General features: G+C 38.9%; 1 protein-coding gene across 1 annotated transcript in view; it reads left to right on the top strand.

The window, feature by feature from the left end:
* Positions 1-19,267, top strand: part of LOC102220985 (voltage-dependent calcium channel gamma-2 subunit-like) — a 65,554-nt gene that overhangs the window by 33,583 nt on the left and 12,704 nt on the right. The window contains exon 2 of the mRNA XM_023333076.1: positions 15,132-15,215. Coding sequence (XP_023188844.1) covers positions 15,132-15,215 — 84 coding nt within the window. The remainder of the gene's footprint in view (positions 1-15,131; positions 15,216-19,267) is intronic.

The following is a 19,267-nucleotide window of genomic DNA, read 5'->3' as shown; positions in this document are numbered from 1 at the left end:
CTTTTTGTGTCGCTTTTGGACTGATGGTTTCTTCCTCGCAGAGTGGCCTTTAGTTCTCATCTGTTTCAACGTTTATGACACTATTGTAATTTTCAGATCCTTAGTATCTAAAGGCATGTTGAAGAAACAGCCAGAAAATCTCAACATTCTTGTATTTATCAAATTAAAACGTTTGTAGTCCTAATTGAACAAAAATGGGAGGAAAAAATAGTTGATTTATCATAAAATGAAGAAAAAATAGGTATAAACAGTTTTAACTGCAAGTATTCTGGAAAGAAAATTAAAAGATAATCCTAAATATTTTCCATCAGTCCTTTTCTGAGGCCCAATGTAGCAGATTTTATAATTTTTTAAAGGCTGTCAGGCTTTTCCTGAAAGTAATCCTCTTTTCTTTGGTAGGAAAAAAAATCTGCAGCCAAGATCCTCCTCCTTTTTGCTTCTAGTTATGTCAGTCTGGCTCCGCCTTGCCGCAGCATTTGTGTGGTACCTCATCAATCTCAAGTTGTGATAATAGTTGCTGTTTGTGGATGTTGGAACACTGAGCTGCTAGTTTTTTGGCAGTTAGTGTTGACTGGGGATGTCAAAGTAACCAATCCTCCCACATTTTTTGCATGTAGCCCCTTCTACAGATCCATGTTTTCACCTCTCGCCATTTCCGTCTTGTTCCAGTAGCCCATTTTTCATCAAGGTGCTCTGGTTCCCCAGCACCTGACATAGACCTAGTTTGGCCGGGCGTCGTCTGATCCGTCATAGCGTGAATTTCATTGTTTCTCATGGTTTGAGGCAGGCAGGAGCACAAAGGGTCTTGCCTAAGGACCCACACTGGACAGCTCAACTGATCCAGGCTGTGGCAGGAAGCCGGAGCGCCCGGAGAGAAACCTGCAAACAGGAAACCTGTCGAATCTTTTTACCCTTTGGTCCCATAAATTTAGGTAAGATCTTCAGAGAACTCTTGTCATGACAGGAAAGCAATGGAACCAACAAAACAAAAGCTTGTGCTGTTACTTCAGCCACAGACAAATCCTCCCCAGCCGGGTTAGATTTTCCTGCGACTGTACTGTGACCCTCACGGTGTACGATCGTCTTCGAACAAGCTTCCCCAGCCGGGTCACTTTGTTCGAGTAACGATATTCTACTTGGTACGGTCTTGTACAGTCGCAGTTGCACCAATGTCTGTGGTCCCACAGATGTTGGTCGGTTGTTTAGAACGAACAACCGACAAACTGGCTGTGGACACACCCACCCGGCCGTGTCGGTTTGTTTTTTGTCGTTTAAATGTCGTTCCTCGTTGTTCAGGAACACCTTTCCAAAACAAATCGTCCTCCTCGTCTTGATAGAAACCTTTATCAAACTCCTTCTCTTGAAAATCAACATTTCCAGGGAACACTCTCTTTAACCCCATGGTGACAGCATACCCCAGGCTCCAACCAAGCGGGATAAGCAAAGGAATGAGCATGTTTGAAACACTAAACATCGTTGCTGAGCACAAATATGAATCTCCACGAAGCGTCTTGATCCTGACTGATGCTTTGAGATTCACGCATTCAAGCTTTACAACTTCTTTGATCTACTGTGATGTACATGACATCATCTATGACATCATCTATGACCTCATCGGTGAGCTCACTGGACTTCTGGCTCTGATTGTTGCTATGGAAACGATCAGATCAGTTCTGCATGACTCAAGCTGACATAAATACTTAAATAAAAAGTAATATTTAAAATTTATTTAACATGAAGAGATTAATAGATTTGTCTGTGATTTAATTTTTGCATTTGTGGTTTTCCATACCTGCTGTGGTATAAATGGTCTTAAGCCATTTATCCACTATTATTTTTAAACACAATCCTTTGGTAAGCTAACTGTAGCGTCGAACTTTGAGCACATGTCACGTTTTTAAATATTTATAAGCAATAAATTCACATATACATTATATATTTACGATATTTTTGCAAGCAATATTTTTACACTTTACTTGTCTGCTCTTAGTTTGACACAGTGCAGTGTGAAAGTGAACCACGCCGCTGAAAATGTAATAAATGTTGCAATTTTGGACCAAAAAAGTCTTAAAAGCTTTGGGCACCCCTGATCTATTGATATTGCTATTGCTTTAGTTCCCAGCCCCAAGTAAAATTTATTTTTAAAAAATTAGATGTTGTCGTTTTTTGTCTAAAGATCAGGAAACTGAAACTAAAACAACAGCTTGGTCAAACATTTCAAAATAAAATGCAACAAAACTTCTCTGAAACAGTTCAGAAAGTGTGATTATTCTAAAAAATGGTGTAAAATATTCAAAGAACAATTATAGAATTAGGCTGAATATTTTGTGATTAAATTTCATAAATATCAAAAAGTAGTTTCCTGTTTGCAGGTTTCTCTCCGGGCGCTCCGGCTTCCTGCCACAGCCTGGATCAGTTGAGCTGTCCAGTGTGGGTCCTTAGGCAAGACCCTTTGTGCTACTGCCTACTTCATACCATGAGAAACAATGAAATTCACGCTATGACGGATCAGACGCCGCCCGGCCAAACTAGGTCTGCTTTGCAACATTTCTGCGAGGAAAATAAATGTGCTGAATTGACCAAAAACCACAAGTAAAGAAACTGTAAGCACTGTTGAAACTGTCCCAACTGTATTCTTATACAGGAAACAGGAAAGTCATCGCATGGGGGATGGGGGATGCAAATGACAATTTGTGAGACAATTTGTGAGTTAGTGCGTCAGAAGGCCCAGAAATCCACTGGATGCTAATCCAAACACGCTCTTGTCTAGATTTGTTGTCATTTTTAATCATAGCTTCTTGTACATTTTCCAAATATCGTTCTCAATAAAAGCCAGGATCAAATTAAAACAGAGAGGAGCGTCCTTGGTCTCTTGAGACATTTAGAAGTGATTTGATTGACATATTCTTTTTTTATTTTCATTTATAAAAAGTATCTGATTCTTATTTTATATACTCTTTTGTGTCACTCATAGTGTTTCCATGGCACATTGGTATCCTGAGTGTGACCAGGCCCAACATTGTGCCGTCAGGTGGATTCATCTTTCATGATTTTTTTTTTCTTTCAGCAAGAAATGAATCCTGAGAGACCCAAAGACCCATTCACCTCTGATGTCATTGCGAATTTACTTCTTTTTTTTTTTTTATCCCCAGGCACCCAGATGTGAGATATACATCAGTATGATTTGTATTTACGCTCTCAGTCTGACATGTTCTCATGTTATGCTTTACGGTGGCAGCCATCGTTTTGGACTCTTCCACACACTCTCCATCTTATAAGGCCCATCAGGTTCCTTGTTCCTCTTTATTTTAGTTTAGTTGTCCATATTAGACATAACAGCATGGTGCTTTTTCTTCTACTTTTTGAGACGATTAAAAAAAAGGAAAATGTTTGTACTGGACTGTCTGCACAAATAAAACTGAAAAATATCACAGCATGTCTCAAATACTTTTACAAAAGAAAATCGGGCGTGGCGTAGTGGTTAGCACGACCCATATTTGGAGGCCTTGAGTCCTTGACTCGGCCGTCGTGGGTTCGACTCCCGGACCCGACAATATTTGCCGCATGTCTTCCCCGTTTCCTGTCAGCCTACTATCATGTAAGGGACACTAGAGCCCACAAAAGACCCCCTGGAGGGGTTAAAAAATATATATATAACTTAACCTTCCAGGTATTTTGAATCCCTGATTATGTAGCTTGAGATGTTTTGGGGGGGTTTTCCCCCCCGCAGGTCCACTCTTTAAAATTAGCAACTTGATATTTGAGTGGAAATAAATTCAGTTTTACTGTTAAACATGTTAAACTGTTAACCCCATTCATGAGTGTTTCTGTTGTGATTAAGCTGTAAATGGTTTTTATCTAGATCTGATTTACACAACTCTGCAGGGTTCTACTAGTACTTCAGTTCAGAGTTGACCTTTTCAGTCATCACCTGCAACTTATGTTAATGTTTAGCACTAATAGCATAACTAGCACAGTGACCCCGTCTGGATTTCCTGTAGATTTAATGGTCTTACAATGGCCATCAGATAGACACTACGTGGTGCTGGAGATCCTGCCCTTTTTCCACTGGAGGAAAATGTGCCCTTTTGAATAAAAAAATTATAATTTTTACAGTGTATTGTGTGTGGCCCAAAGTAGCATTTCTGGATTTAAAAACTTAAAGCGTCCCACATTTTTGTAATGAAAAGCGTTCAAGCTTAAATCAGGTTTTGTGTCAGTGTTCTACCTTCTCATCAATCGATAACAACAGGCGTTTTATTAATTGTAAGAAATTTTTAAAATACACTTAAAATGCATCCTTATTTTATCTGAGTGTGTGACAGGAATCGTTCATTTCAATTTTGCTTTCTTAATAAAAAGCCCAATGTGGGATTGGGTTTTCAGATTAGCCTGTGGCTACAAAACAGACGTACAAAAACGATAACTTCTAAGTCAAAGGTATGCATTTTCTTGTGTGTGAATTTGCGCTAATTGGCAGTGAGGTAAAGATAATTGTCTGGAAAGGTGAATCAAAAGTCTGCTGGCAGTTCAATGCGCCACACAAGGTTAAATTTTTTATTTTTTTTTGGCAGCAAAACATTGAATCCACTTATGATTAAAAAAAAACTGTCAACAGCTAGCAATCCAGCAGCTACCTATACTGGCACTCTTCAAAAGGATAAAACAGAACAGATTGTTCAATGATTAGCTTTATGTCGTCTCGTTTGTGATGTGGGCCATAGGGGTGATTGCCCAGGGTGGCATTAGAAAAGGGGGAGAACAGGATCTGGTCAAACCTGTTACATTTTGCACAGGTTTTTCATTCAATAGGTTGTTGGTGATTACTTCATGTGACTTGTGCATTTGATCCTGCTCCACGATTTAGATGGCTTCCTAGATTTTGATTGGTTGGGGACAGCGGAGGGAGTGGTTAGCCCACAGCGCCATTTATGCCAGAACTACATAAGCAGCTGAACGAACGCCTCCATAGAAACGGTTGTTACATTTTGTGTGCTTGATCTGATTGAATTAGTGATGAAACGCAATTAAACGTTTTAGTCTAATTAACTAATCACAATTTCCACCGAAAACCATACATGGACAAAATAAGCAACATTTTTAATTCAAAAGCATTTTTCGCTGCTAAATTATTGAATAAATGAGCAAATGTGCTCAACAATAAAGATATTTATTGTTTTTAAATCTGTTATTTAGGTTATTCAACCATTAAGTTGATGCTAAATGCTATTAGCATCCAAGATTTTGTTGCTGAAATGCACTATGCAAATAAAATTTGACTGATTTGATATTATACCTACAGTACAGTGATACCGAGTAAAGAAATTGTTACAATGAATCTCAGATAAAACGTACCTTTTGAAAACTGACGACATTTAAGCAGGTGTTAGACACCTAATAGATACACTCAAAAATGATCAGTTTAAACGTCGTGTTTTTATTGCCTCCAAGTAGGAAATCATCATAATTAACAGAAAGGCTCTCAAATTAATCTTTATTATGCATTTGACTGAGTGATAAAGTTCCTGAATTAAATGGACTTTATCATAATAATGCAATTTACTGGACTGATTAACATTCAAGTGCTTCAGGAAGCCTTTGTCGTTCATGTTACTTTTAATAATTTAGAAATGTGGACTGTGGATGCTATTTGCAGCAGAATTTTAAAAAGTAAATAAATATTATTCTTATCAAAAAAAAAAGAAAAAAAAAAGTCAATGGTAACTCCCCCCTCCCTCCCAACAGCTCACCCAGCAGTTCTGAGTCGCTGCGTGGCTCTTTTCCGCCGCGCATCAAGCTACTGTACGCGTTGTGGGTGCACACATGTGCGAGCCTGCTGATAGGAAAAGTAATTGCTTACTCTAAATTAGTTAGAGCAAATGGGGTAAGAATCTAATTCCACGTTTATTACAATTATCTTTAATAGGTCTTTCTATTGTCGAATGTGTTCTGAATTTGTGCAGCAATGAAAGACGCTGTCGGGGTTCAAAGATTAAAATGAAATGCAGCTCACAAGAAGTTGCTTAATGAAGTGAGAGCTTTCTGCTCTTATCTCCATTCTTTCTGCATCCACCTTGTATTTGTGGACTGTGTTACATTGTTGATAAGATATTTTGGCTTTTATGATCAATTTTATTCTCATTTGTAGCCGTACAAATAATTCTAAAACATCCACACAATGCAATTCCATAAATCTAAACATGTTCATGTAAAGTTTGGTGAAATAAAAAAAAGTCTGCTGTATAAAAGTTTAATTAAAGCTGTAAAGGTTAAGACTTACACAGGGTTCCCACTGGTATTTAGAAAAACAATTCCATGACTTTTTCATGACTCTCCATGACCTTCAATATAATTTTCCATGACCCACGTACAACAGGTTCATACAGAAAAGTGTATGACTGAAAGACTAATCTACCAAGTTGAACTACAGCAAACATGTAAAAGTGCAGGCAGATAGTGAGGATCATAAATGACAAAAATGTGAAAATCAAGCCCACACAGACAGGTATGAACTGAAAAATGTCTATATGTTGGCAGAGGAATCATATGATGATAATGTCAATATACATAGAAACATATTAGCAGTAATGCAAACACAAGATTGTACATGCATGAGGAATTACCTGCTTCTAGGTTCAGAACAGACAGGTGTGGCACGCAGGCCACATTGGAGTAATAGTTGATGTAAATTAATATTGTTTTGTGTTTTTTGTGTTATTTACTTGTTGTTTTCCTGGGGTTGGATCAGAAAGATTTCAGAATTTTGGTTATAAAAATATTGAACATGTTATTCATCACTAGTCGCAGTTTGACATACAGTAGTTGCCAATATTGGTCAGTATCGCTCCAGCAATGATAAAGATAACCGTTGCTAGGAGATAACTGTCGCTAAAAACGGACATGTGTAACCGCTGTGTAGCGATATGTCTTGAGTTATGTTATGTTATCAGGTTTTGTTAAGGATCAATTACCACTTTCAGTTCCCTATTAGCATCGTTTCCGTCGTAAGTCACGTTTGCTTCGTGAACTGCTGCCGCTGTTACCGTGTTCAGCGGGCGGGAGGAACAACCGGTGTTGTGCACGTTGTGTAGCGAATTGCCGCTACACAACGTATAACTTCTAATAGAGTTATTTTGTGTTGCAGAATAAAAGACACTGCTGTTACACAGCATCTCCGTTTCAACCTGCTGATGATACTCCGTGACGCTTGACGCTCAGAGGCCTTTGAGTTTTTTTGTTTTTAAAGGTTAGCAACACGCAGCCTAACAGTTGCAGCGTAACACAGGCGCACGCACTGCAACACCACTAGTCTTCAATTAGAGGCTTCTTCGACGATTAAATAAATATATATTTTAAATAAAATAGAGTAATAATAGCTACTGCACTAGAGTACCTTTACCAAAACAAGGAACGGTTCTCAGCGAGACTCCAGGCCCATCGTTCACAGTAAAGAGCCGGTCAGAAGAATCGGCTCGTACATAAATGTCACATCACTATATTGCTTAAAGTGTAATGTCAGTGTGAGCAATGGCTACGCAACACCTGATCATCCGCCACCATTTCTCAACATGTATATTATATTATGTGTAATGTCTCAGCAGGAGAATGGCAGTGCTAGAATAGCGATGCTGTTGAAGACAGGTGAAGAGACTGAGGAAGCTCAGGTGAGGTCTTCAGTTAGTTTATTTAAATGTGTATAACCTGTTATTCATTTTTAAATAAGCTAAAACTGCTCTTTTTGCTAAGAAAATAGCAGGTCAGGGAAGAGAGTGTGGAGGGTGTGAAGGTTTAGAAATCATATTAATTAGAATAGAACCAGAAAGGAGAACAGGTGAGCACCGATGTCAGGTTCATTTTTTTAACTTTCAACATTTTTTTTTTCATTATTTCCACTTTATTTATAAGGGTAGTGGTTAGGTGATGATTAGATTATCAGCTGCAGTAAAACACTCCACTAATGTTCTACACATTTACATGGCGAAATGCTTTTGTAATGGTGACCTGTCAGTGGGTTTTTGTTTTTCCCGTTTGGCTCTAAAATAAATCATTTCTTTGCTGGTTTTATTCACCTTAGATGTGCATCCCTGAAGCCATTTTACATTTTGAGACAGGAGACATGAAAAGGAGAGGTTTTAAAATAAAGACATGAAAACTTTTGCTGTAGGAAATAAGTTATGCAGTAAACAGAGTTGACAGCATATGAGATTTATAATAGCACATCTGAAGGTCGGTTGTTAAAATTCTCATCCAGCATGATAAAAACATACTTTTTAAAAAAAAATTTAGGTAGTTCACATTCTGATACTGTACATTACTGTAGTGTCTGTTGTGAATACATGAATCCCATGCAGAGACATCAGGATGCAGAGTGTCAGAGTGAGGCAGAGACAGAAACACACATCTGTAGATATTTTAATTAAATGTTTGTGGCTGAAAATGGCAAAGGGAAAAAAAGTGAGATGGCACACTGGGTTAGCTACCAGTGAGGAGCTAATGTGTCTGTTAGGTGTACCGTTAGAAAATGTAATTTTTATTTATTTTTGTAGGGCAAACTGTTGCACTGATGTAGAGTTGTTCAAGAAGAACAAAGATTATTTTTTTATACTTTATTTTTGTCAGTCTAACTACTGTATTGACTTTAAAACAACTGAGTCCTATTTTACTAGCAGATTTTCACTTAGGGTTTTAGGAAGAGGCAGAACCAGTTCAAATGCCAGTCAACATATATAAATGCAGTTTTGACCAATAATGAAATGTATTCTGGCCAATAAAATATATCAGAATCTGGCAGCAGGCTTGTGTGTGCTACCAGAGTATTTAGCTTGCTGGCTGTGAGGGCAAAAGATAAAGTGTTCAGTCCTGGAATGAATCATTCTGCTTGATTAAAGACCGAAGCCATTTTGTTCGAGAGGAAATGGAAAAAGATGCTTTTTTGGGACAGTGTGCCACTTTGAGATCATAAAACTCATGCATATGATATATACTGCAGCTAATTACTTTGAAAAAGTAACTTGATTATTCAATGAAAAATATATCCAGCTAGAAAATGCACATCCCTTTTCCCTCCATTATTTACGTTTGTGTCGCTGGTGTTACACACGAGACGTAACTCTCCGAGAAAAAAAGGAAAGCGACAATATATGTTTTCACAAAATAAAATGAGAAATATATAGTAACACAGTGACTTGGATTGCCAACTTTAATCTGATTATTGGATTATAAATAGTAACGCGCTAGATTCCTTGTTTCTGAAACAAGAGGTCACATTAATGCGTGAATACTGAAGTGGCCCGATTCCAATTTTTTTTTTTGCCGTAATTCGACCTGTATCCGATCTTTTTATGAGAGTTTGAACAACACAGGTCGGATCTTATTTCCCCACAAGTATTCCACTCTACCTTCCAAGTCCTTGTTTTTAAACTCTAGTGTCACATTTTCTAGAGAGAGAGACTTGAGCTGCGTTTTGAGAGCTTCGTTTTCACTGATGAGCATCTCATATTCTGACTCAAGGTCTCGTGACGTGGAACCTTTTCCATCTTCGGAACGCTCCGTTTTTCTCCGAGGGTTTTCCATCATCTCCTCGAGTTCCTCGTTTTCCGTCTCGAGTCTCAGGCGGATCTTAATGTGATCTTTTCTTTCCGAGAGGCAAGAACGAGATACAGAAGTTGCCTATGATGTTCTGCTCACACGCTTAAAGCTATTAGTTTTATTCAATTAAAAATGATAAAAATTTAATTAATACAATAAATAAATGCAATTTCTAGAAATGGGTGGATTATTTTTTATATGTAATGGTGCAGAAAAGGCGTTTTTGTTTCTGCTAAAGCAACATAAATCTATTCTTCTAAATCACAAACAGCCCTAAATGTCATTAATACACACACTTGGTAGTAAAGCACAACTTCTTTTTTTTATTTTCATGTTTTTGACATCATTGGAAAGCTTAGACACTTTCAGATTCTGTAAATAACTCAAAATGCCAAAGCAGACCTGTTCATGGCCAGTCACATTTACCAAACAGCACCACTCTTCTTATTAGGATGAACAAAGAAAGCAACAGTAAGTGAGTTAAGAGACTAATATTTTCATTTCAGGTTGAATTTTATATTAAGATGTGTTATCGTGGGGCAATTTCAGGTTAGGTAGTCCGTGAGTGTTTGTTAAATGGCCGTCGGCCTGAAAACGTTTGAGAAACACTTCTCTAGACATTAGTTGTTTAATCCTGGAAATACTCTTCAGGCGATAGAAGGCCGACTTTGTAATCGTCTTTGTGTGACTCTGAAGGTTCAGGTCAGAGTCCATCACTACTCTCAGGTTTCTGATCTCTAGTTTCCAGATGTAATAACTGAAGCTGTGCTTCGATTCCAGATTGTTCCTCTTTAGGTCCAAAGATAATAACTTCACGGAACGCAGTGCAGATGTCTGCGTGTGACTCAAACTTTGGCCCGACAGGAAAGTCCCACAAGAAAGAAAAACTACATATGAGAAAAAAATATAAGACCTACGATCAATATATTTATGGTCAACTCACATTTTAGTCAGGGGAGGAAGAACTGAACTTTTTTTGTTTTCGGTCAGATTCAGGTCAAGCTTAAAAATAGAAACAGGAAACAAATTAAAGGGCAGTAAAAATCAATAGACTACATAAATATATGTAAGATTTTTCCTGCTTTCACAAATTTCCTTCCATATCTCTTACTGGAAACCCTTTATGTGCGCCATTCTCAGTGTGTGTTTCACTCAGGAAGATTAGTGGTGACGCACCGCCTCTGTTCTTCTCATGTCAATAAGCGTTTTTATTTCTTACCTGATAAATAAATATGGCTTAAATTAAAGCTGAGAAGATTGCTGATGTTTGTAAGTATTCTCCCTTGATATAAATCTATACGCGGTTTGGTTTCTAGATGCAAGAGAGGACTAAGCAAATTCCTCCATCCTATTTGATGATTATGTTCAAACAAACGAGGCAATTAGTCCCGTTTTTGTTATTTATTAAAGGTTAAAAAATTACAGCAGCTGCAGAACGCCACAGCAGTGGGACAATAAGCTGATAAAAAGTTGTAAAACGACTTCAAGCCATTTATATTCTGCTTTTCCTTGCTTAGTGTCGGCACGCAAACCCGTTGATATGACAACTGACACAACATCTTCGTTAACCCGCAGAGCAGAGAGTAATATATTGACCAGAATGTCCTGCTAACTTCCTGCTTTTGGAACGGTCTCTAGTCAGGTTGCATTCAGACGGTTTTTCTAACGTTTCAACCGGACCAAGGTCTAGTTTTTTAGGCGGATGGGAGTACGCTATTTAAGTCCGCTTTGGAATTCAAATTTGCATTCTGACCTCCCCAAGAAAATCTGACATTTTAGACAAACGGATTAGAGTCTGATTCAGGACTCTAATCTGAAAGCACCCTAAATGTTTCAAAGCTTTGGACAAAAATCCTGAGCTCAGTTTGATGTGCTTTTGTTTCAGTTTTTTTATGGCACGGTTACTCTGGGGGAACAACTTAGAGGTTTTAAAAATCCAGACTGTTTTGCTTTTTCTACTATTCTTTAAAATGCAAACCTGCGTCCACAGTTTAAAAAATTGATCGATAAAAAATATTCGGCCAGTCACTTGCCCACTACTTTTGAGAATATTTTGTTTATCTCTACTATTAAAATAAACCACTTGTTAAGGATCTGGGGGATTTTTTGGGGGGGTAAGCAATGGGGAACTCGGACTTTTCAAACACCCATGAGCGTGGCGTTATTAGCTTGAAAGAAAGAAAGAGAAGTAGAAAAATAAACAATGATGGAAAGAAAGAAAGACAAGGAGACAGACATAATGAAAGAAAGCAATAGACCGAAGTCAAGAAAGAAAAACAAAAGGATAGATTCAGAAAGAAGAAAGAAAGGACCGAAAGAGAGAAAGAAAGGAAACGACTAAGTCAGTTTTCAAATGGAGCTTCTTTTGAAGCACAAACGCAGTAATTGTTTAAAGATTATGAACGATGGGCAAAACGTCAGCTATGAAGTTACATTAATAGACGAAAAAAGACCTGTGAAATTTTCTGTAATTCTACAGCCTGAGCTAATGAAACATTCGGCTGTAAGGTCTCTAATTAGCAATTTAGTACACAGATAAACTGATCCGTAATTACTGTATGAAATTTAAAAAAACTTCGCCAAGTATTTACATAGCAGCTGGTTGAGAGGAGACACACACACACACACACACGCACACACACACACACACACACACACATTCACAGAAAGAAAAATACATTTCATATTGCAATAAGGGTTAAGATGTTAATACTACATAAAAGGTTGCCTGTGATTGCTTTATCACGTTACATTAACTTATCCTCAACGGCTGTGAGGTCAGCTTGTAAGCAGGGTGCTGATTGGCTCGTGAAGAGAGGGTCATTAAGGTCTCCTTGTATTAGCATAAATCAGCCCCCTTACTCCCACTTGGCTGTGAGCGTAAGTGGAGGCCAGAGCCACTTTGACCCCAGAGGTGCAGGTTGATTTCAGAATAATAGTATCTCTCCCATGTTTAAGCCGAATGTATAATTTAAAAGGGGCAATTTGGGAGAGCGACGCTTCACAGCGCAGAGATGGAGGGAGGGAGGGAGAACAGAATGGCTTCACAGAGAAGAGGGGAAAGCCGGGTCGACGTTGGCGCTGCTGAAATATGCAGATGGTTGTGTTAAAGACATGCTGGTTATGTCATGAGGCAGCAGTTGATGAAAACGCTAAATTAAAGTATAGTGAGGGCGTGTACAGCGTAAACAAAATGAAATATTTATGTGCTTGCGCGGGTTTTCTTTTGCAGAGATCCTTCACGATCTAAAGCAGATCCGCAGTCTAAGCAGGTTTTGGGTTCAGGTAAACCCTCCACAACTAGAGATGCTTTGGTCTTGTGATAATCTGCCCAATCCAGAAGGGCTACTCAGTATATTCTATGCTTTGGACCGAACCAGGGCGCGGTTGAGTGTACTCACACCTGCACAAACAAAGGAAATGAATCTCGAACTCTGATAAAAACCTGGGTCTTGGTTTGATTAAAGTGAACTCTGGCGCAGTAGGAGTAGGTTTGCATGTCAAGCGGACTGGAGGCCGCTCCAAAAGCAGGAAGCGAACCGCAGTGCAGGGCATTCTGGGTAAATACAACCAAAAACAGAAGCTAGAAGGAGGAATGGCTCGTGGTGCATCACCTCAAGTCTTCAATAACATTTTATCACTTTAGTCTAGTGTTTGAAGATTTTCTTCAAATTCTCAGACACATTTAATCCAAAAGCCATCGGTTGCTTCTTTCATATTGGCTCACAAAGCTAACATGAAATGTACTGTACAAGCTTCTTCAAAGTTGGTGCAGTAAAATGTTCTTTTAATTTGAACCGCACAAGGCATAAGGACAAAGAGAAGAGCAGAGGATGAAGGAAGGGCTGGTGGCAGCCAGCTCCGTTCCAATGAGAATCTGGTCTCCAGAGTGCAGGAGGCAACATCTATGCATGTGAAAGACCGACGGGAGGACAGGTGAAAGACTGAGAGAGGGGGCTGTGCACGAGCGAGTGAGATAGAAGAGAGGAGGACAGGGAAAATGCAATTCCAGATTACATGTGCTTGTGGTGCAGCGTGGGTGGGCTTGTGTTGGAGTAAGTGAGGGAGCGTGTGAACGGGATAGACGGAGAGAAGAAGAACAGAGAGAGAGAGAGGACTGTGTTGGTGGAAAAATAAAAAGCACGATGGAATTCCTACACAGTGATGCGTTTGTCAAATTGTGAGATAATCACATGAAGGCACCGGCGCTCATGGCAATAAATTAAACACAAACACAGACACAAATAGTATTGTAATTAAAGCAGTGGGAGTGATGTGAACAATGTCTTCGCTGGATCTTCTACTTTGTATATCACCTAGCAACTGCTATATCGAAAGTTTTATGACGCCGGTAGGCGCAGGCGTGTTAAATTATAGTCATTTGGTGTTCCGATTCACGGAGTACGCCATTCGCACGGCGGCTACTGTTGTTATTTGGAGATTGTGTCGACATGTCACGACGCAACAATATCATTTTTTGATCAAATATATGAACATATTTACCTAAGTTACTCAGTAAAATCTAACAAAAGGGGATCACAGAGGCTGCAATTCTACAGTTTTAGTAAAAAACAAAAAGTAAAAAAATCAATAATTGTATTGTAAGTGAAGTATAACACACTATGGTCACAACGTAACAAATGAAATCCTTTACTTATTCTATATGAAACTATTCATAAGCTTTTCCCAACTTGCATGCCACTGACATTCACCACCGTTCTCCATGGAAAAGAACAGAATTTGTAAGCTGAAATTTGACTAATAATTTTTGCAAAATGCTGATTTATTTTCTTGAACCTTTTCAATAAAGTTCACTAATACAAAAAGAAAAAAAAGAAGAAGAATATTTTTTGATTGCGGTAGTGAAAATAATCAAATTCACAACATTTACAGTTGAGGGTGCAGTTTATTTGATTTTGTCTCAAAGGTCCAAATTTTAAGTTTCCATTTAAATTCCTTCACCGAGACGCAACGCTGCAGTCTAAGTACTCGCATGTGTAGCATACGGCTGCTAGTGTGAGGTATATTTAAGTATGTGTGTGTTTATGTTAACTGCTGCCCCTCTGAAAGCCAAGTGCTGGTCTTTCGTCGTCTAATTGCCAATTAACAAGGGCCTGTTTAATTGCAGTGGTTTGGGAGGGCATACAATTAGCACTGGAGCTGAACCAAGCCACACGCGTGCGCGTGCCCACGCCTACACACACATGCACACACACACACACACACACACACACACACTCCCCCTCACATGCTCTGTCTTAATGAGCTGCATTCTGTCCTTCTATTTTCTTGGCTAATTTTCCCCTCAATCATCCCTCACACAAGGACACACCTTCATTTAGCAGAAGCTCTCAACATATTTCACCCCCTTAAAAGCCGTTTGTCCTTTTAATGTTTTTTATTTCCAAAGATGACAATCATTGCCCTTCATTTTCTAGTCATTTTTCTCTGTGAAACACTGTTCTTACATATCTACCCTTTCATTGTTGTTTGTTTTTAGCTGCTAATTTTCTAAGTTTTCTTTATTTTCTTTCCTCATCCAGGTTCTTTTAAGGGGATGTGTAAGCAGATAGACCACTTCCCCGAGGATGCGGACTATGAGGCGGATGCTTCAGAGTACTTCCTACGTGAGTTCTCCCTTTCCTCCATATTTGTGTTTTATTCCACGGTTTTATTTATTTCTTGGCCCCAGAAGGAGGAGGTTTGGGTTTTCTTGTCCTTAAAGTGGCCACATCCCTAATCAGCTTTATCAAAATCCATCAACAAACTTCAATGCACTTTATCCTCCAACTGAAATGTTTTTATCTTAAATAAAAACAGCTGAAAAGTGGGACAATTTCTATTTAGCCCTCTAGCCAGATAAATAAAACTCACTGTAATCAATAACCTTTGACGCTATGTGTGTAATTAAATTCTTTCGTAGGATTATCTATTTTTACTTATCTATTTAGTCATACAGACTAAACAGTGTGTGTCATACACTTCTGATAGTGTCACAGAATAGTCTGATTATATGCTTATAGCAGAGCTCATTTTTCATTTAGCACTTTGGCTTATTTCCATTAGCTTCCAATAAATACCATGTTGATATAATGCTTTAACATTAGCAGACCTAATGTTTGTAATTAGTGTTTAAGCAAAAAACCAAAACACTCCAGCCAGGTAAAAACCAGACCCTTATTGCACGCTTCACTTCGTACAGTGAGTCTGGACCCTCGGCTTTAACGAACAATTGCTTCCTGGAGACGTGCATTCTGTTGAGGTTTGACATTTTACTCAGCTGCTAACGTTTGCCTGTGACGTATGTAATCCATCAGTTTGACGCTATGAAGCTTACCGGAAATTGCCTGCGCAAAAGAGAAGTGCCGATCCAAACGAGGTGGCTGTTAGTGTTGATTCGGTGTTTGGCTAACATGGACAGAACAGCTTGGTTCACTTCCATCCATCCATTTCTGTTCACCCTTTGTCCCTAATGGGGTCGGGAGGGTTGCCGGTGTCTATCTCCAGCTATGTTCCGGGCGAGAGGCGGGATTCAGCCTGGACAGGTCGCCAGTCTGTCGCAGGGCAACACAGAAACATACAGGACAAACAGCCATGCACACACACACTCACACTCACACCTAGGGAGAATTTAGAGAGAAAGACCAATTAACCTAACAGTCATGTTTTTGGACTGTGGGAGGAAGCCGGAGAACCCACGCATGCACAGGGAGAACATGCAAACTCCATGCAGAACGACCTCCGGGAATCAAACCCAGGACCTTCTTGCTGCAAGGCAACAGTGCTACCAACTGCGCCACTGTGCAGCCTGGTTCACTTCCTCCATTCCAAAACCTTCAGGCAGACTAAAATTGACATCACTGCTCTGTTTGGGCTTTCTCCCATTGAAGTGGATTTCTCCGGTAGAATTTCAGCCGGGCCAATCAGAGAACTAGTTTTTACCAAGCTAGCTCTGAGAAGCTCACAAAGCTCTTTTAAATCAAATATGAAACTGAGGATTTCAGAGTTGGTGCTAACAGATGCTCTTAATCCAATCATTTTTGAAAAAGTTAGTTCTTCAAAGCATCAACTCAGGGGGTCCTAAATAAAAAATGTCACACTTTGCAGATTTGCGAAATGTACAGAAAACAACGCATGTTTTATCCTCCACCTCATAACATCTTACTAATCTGTGTTTTTTGAGTTTTTGTTTTTTTTTACATTTCTTCAATATTTGAAGAAATATTTCTTCAAATACTTTTACTATGAACGATCACTGATGAGGAGGTGAAACCGGAGAGAGGACGAGGTAAAAATCGGAGCAGCGAAGGAGGAGGAGGAGGAGGAGGGGTGAAATGGAAGAACAAGGATGAAGAGAAGGTCACTGATCAGTGAAGTGTAGGAGGCGGAAATGGCACAAGGAAGAGTGATGGGGTCTTCAGACTGAATGCAGGAGGAACGGGGCAAGGGAGGAAAGTGAAAGCACTGCAGGAGGAAAAGGTTGAAGAGGTGAAGGACTGGGAGTAGGGCACCAGTTCGGTGCTGTTGCTCTCCCAGTGGCTCACCAATTAGGACACTTACTTCTATAAATACTCTAGGCTCTGCAAAGTGGGTCACACGTCTCACTCTCCTCCTTCCTCCCGTACGTCTCGCTCAACCTCCTCTCGCTTTTCTTTCCACTCTGTCTTTTCTTTCTTTTCTGTCCGTCTCTGGCGAGGCCTTCACGCCTGTCTGAAAGCAGCCGGATGGAGACGGTGAGGTGGAGCCTGGAAAGATGGCGGAAATGAGCAGAGAGAAAATTAGCCAGTGTTCAAACTTTTTTTTTTTTTTTTAGAAAGTTTTTGAACCTTTTAAAAAATACAAAAAAATTTCACCAAACACCCAAATTAGTTTATTTTAATAACTTAAAAAGATTATATTTGATGTTATTGTTGTGTATACTTATTATTGTACCAAATGGTGTTAATTTTTTTTCTGAAAAATGCTAGAGAGGGTTACGATGTTTGCTGAATTGGTCAATTGATGTTTCACTAGCTGCGCTTCAATACAAATGTGTGCAAAATGTTGTCTAAAAAACGCAATAAGAAAGACGATTAAAATCACAAGTGAATAAGTTTGCTCACACCATAAGTCGCTAAAAAAACAAAAAACATACTGTGCCGCCTACCGCTTCCTGTCGTCTTCTTCGTCGTTTCCGCCAGCAGTAACATCTGGTTGTTGATCACGTGAATCGTGTGAGTCGGTTTTGCGAAATACAATAATTTCGATACATCCGAAGAACCACCTCAAAAACGTTTTATAAAAAAATTTTAGTTTTTTACTAAATTCTTTCCATTATGCAAATTTATTTTCATGGTTCCAATTAATTGAAATGTAGCTACTCTCTAGTAATTCAAGAAAGGCTGACTCGGCTGAAAATGGACTGAAAAAGAAGTTACGCACAATTTGTAGGGGTGATAAAGTATTGTTCTAGTGAGTGTATACAGTAAGTTGTTCACCTGAACTAGTTTCATAATCTGGAAGCTTTTTTAAACTGCCATGCAGGTTATAGAAGATGATAGTTCAAATAAGAAAAATAACTGATGTGTTTGTCTTTGTATATTTTTTGATTTTACTGAAAATTCTTCACAAATTGCTTTGTTTTGTTGCGGCAGATGTTTCTCTACGTGAAGAAGCTACTGCATAATAATTATTTCATTCATTAGTAATACAACCTGTTAGGCACTAAAACCCAAACAGACTTTCAGGCTCCTTCTTATTCATTCCTTCTAGCTGTTTTCCTCCCTGAGACGTCTTTGATCACAAAATCAACGCTGAAGCATGTCTACAACAGTAATAATAATCTCATTGACAAAAAAAACAACCTTTTATTGTAACTGATAATTAAATGAAATGTTCGGTTGCAGAGTCTTGCGCAGCACTTTCTCGTTCTACCATATTCATATAGGAGAACTCTCTGTTGAAACGGCATCATTACTACAAAGTTGTGTTGTTTTGCAGATTTCTTTCAGGACCATGTTGCTTTAAAACGCTGCATGTCGCCAACTGATCAAGGATTGCGTGTTGAAACTACCTGGCAACTATCAGACCGCTTTCAGTCGAACATTTGGAGAAACAAATAATTAAGCACGTTTTATAGCTTTAAGTTATACGGGGAGATTATAATCACAATTAAGTTAAGCATTTTCTAAAAACCTTATGAGAATATGCAATGGCATAAAACATGGCTCAGTTGACTAAGGAAATGAGAAAGGCAACCCTCACAAGACAATGAAACAATGTAAGAAGTGTATCAGCTCAGAAAAAAATAACTGTTTTTATTAACTTTTGTTTTACATTGACGTGTCACATGTTGTCCATACCTTCTCATAAAGCAATGAATTACGGCAATCGAGCTCTTGTTCTGGCTGCAGACCAGTTTTGCATGTTTCCACTGTTATTTTGAAGAGTTATATTCAGTGAGCTCCATGTCTTTGGACATTACAAATTACCTGCAGAGCAGAATATGCTAAAATATTATCATATGAATGTTTTTTGGGGGGGGAGGAGGGGGGGTTGCGATTGTTCAGAGTTAAAATTTGAACAATAAATAAAATGTTTACAGAAGCGTCGAACTGCCAGAGATGGAAAATAAATGCAGGAGTAACATCTTGTTAAATCGAGAAGCGTTCTGGTTTTAACGCAGATGTAAAACTGATGT

Source organism: Xiphophorus maculatus, chromosome 5, assembly GCF_002775205.1.
Source record: "Xiphophorus maculatus strain JP 163 A chromosome 5, X_maculatus-5.0-male, whole genome shotgun sequence".
In the NCBI taxonomy this organism is placed as follows: Eukaryota; Metazoa; Chordata; class Actinopteri; order Cyprinodontiformes; family Poeciliidae; genus Xiphophorus; species Xiphophorus maculatus.
This window is presented reverse-complemented; position numbering and strand designations above follow the sequence as displayed.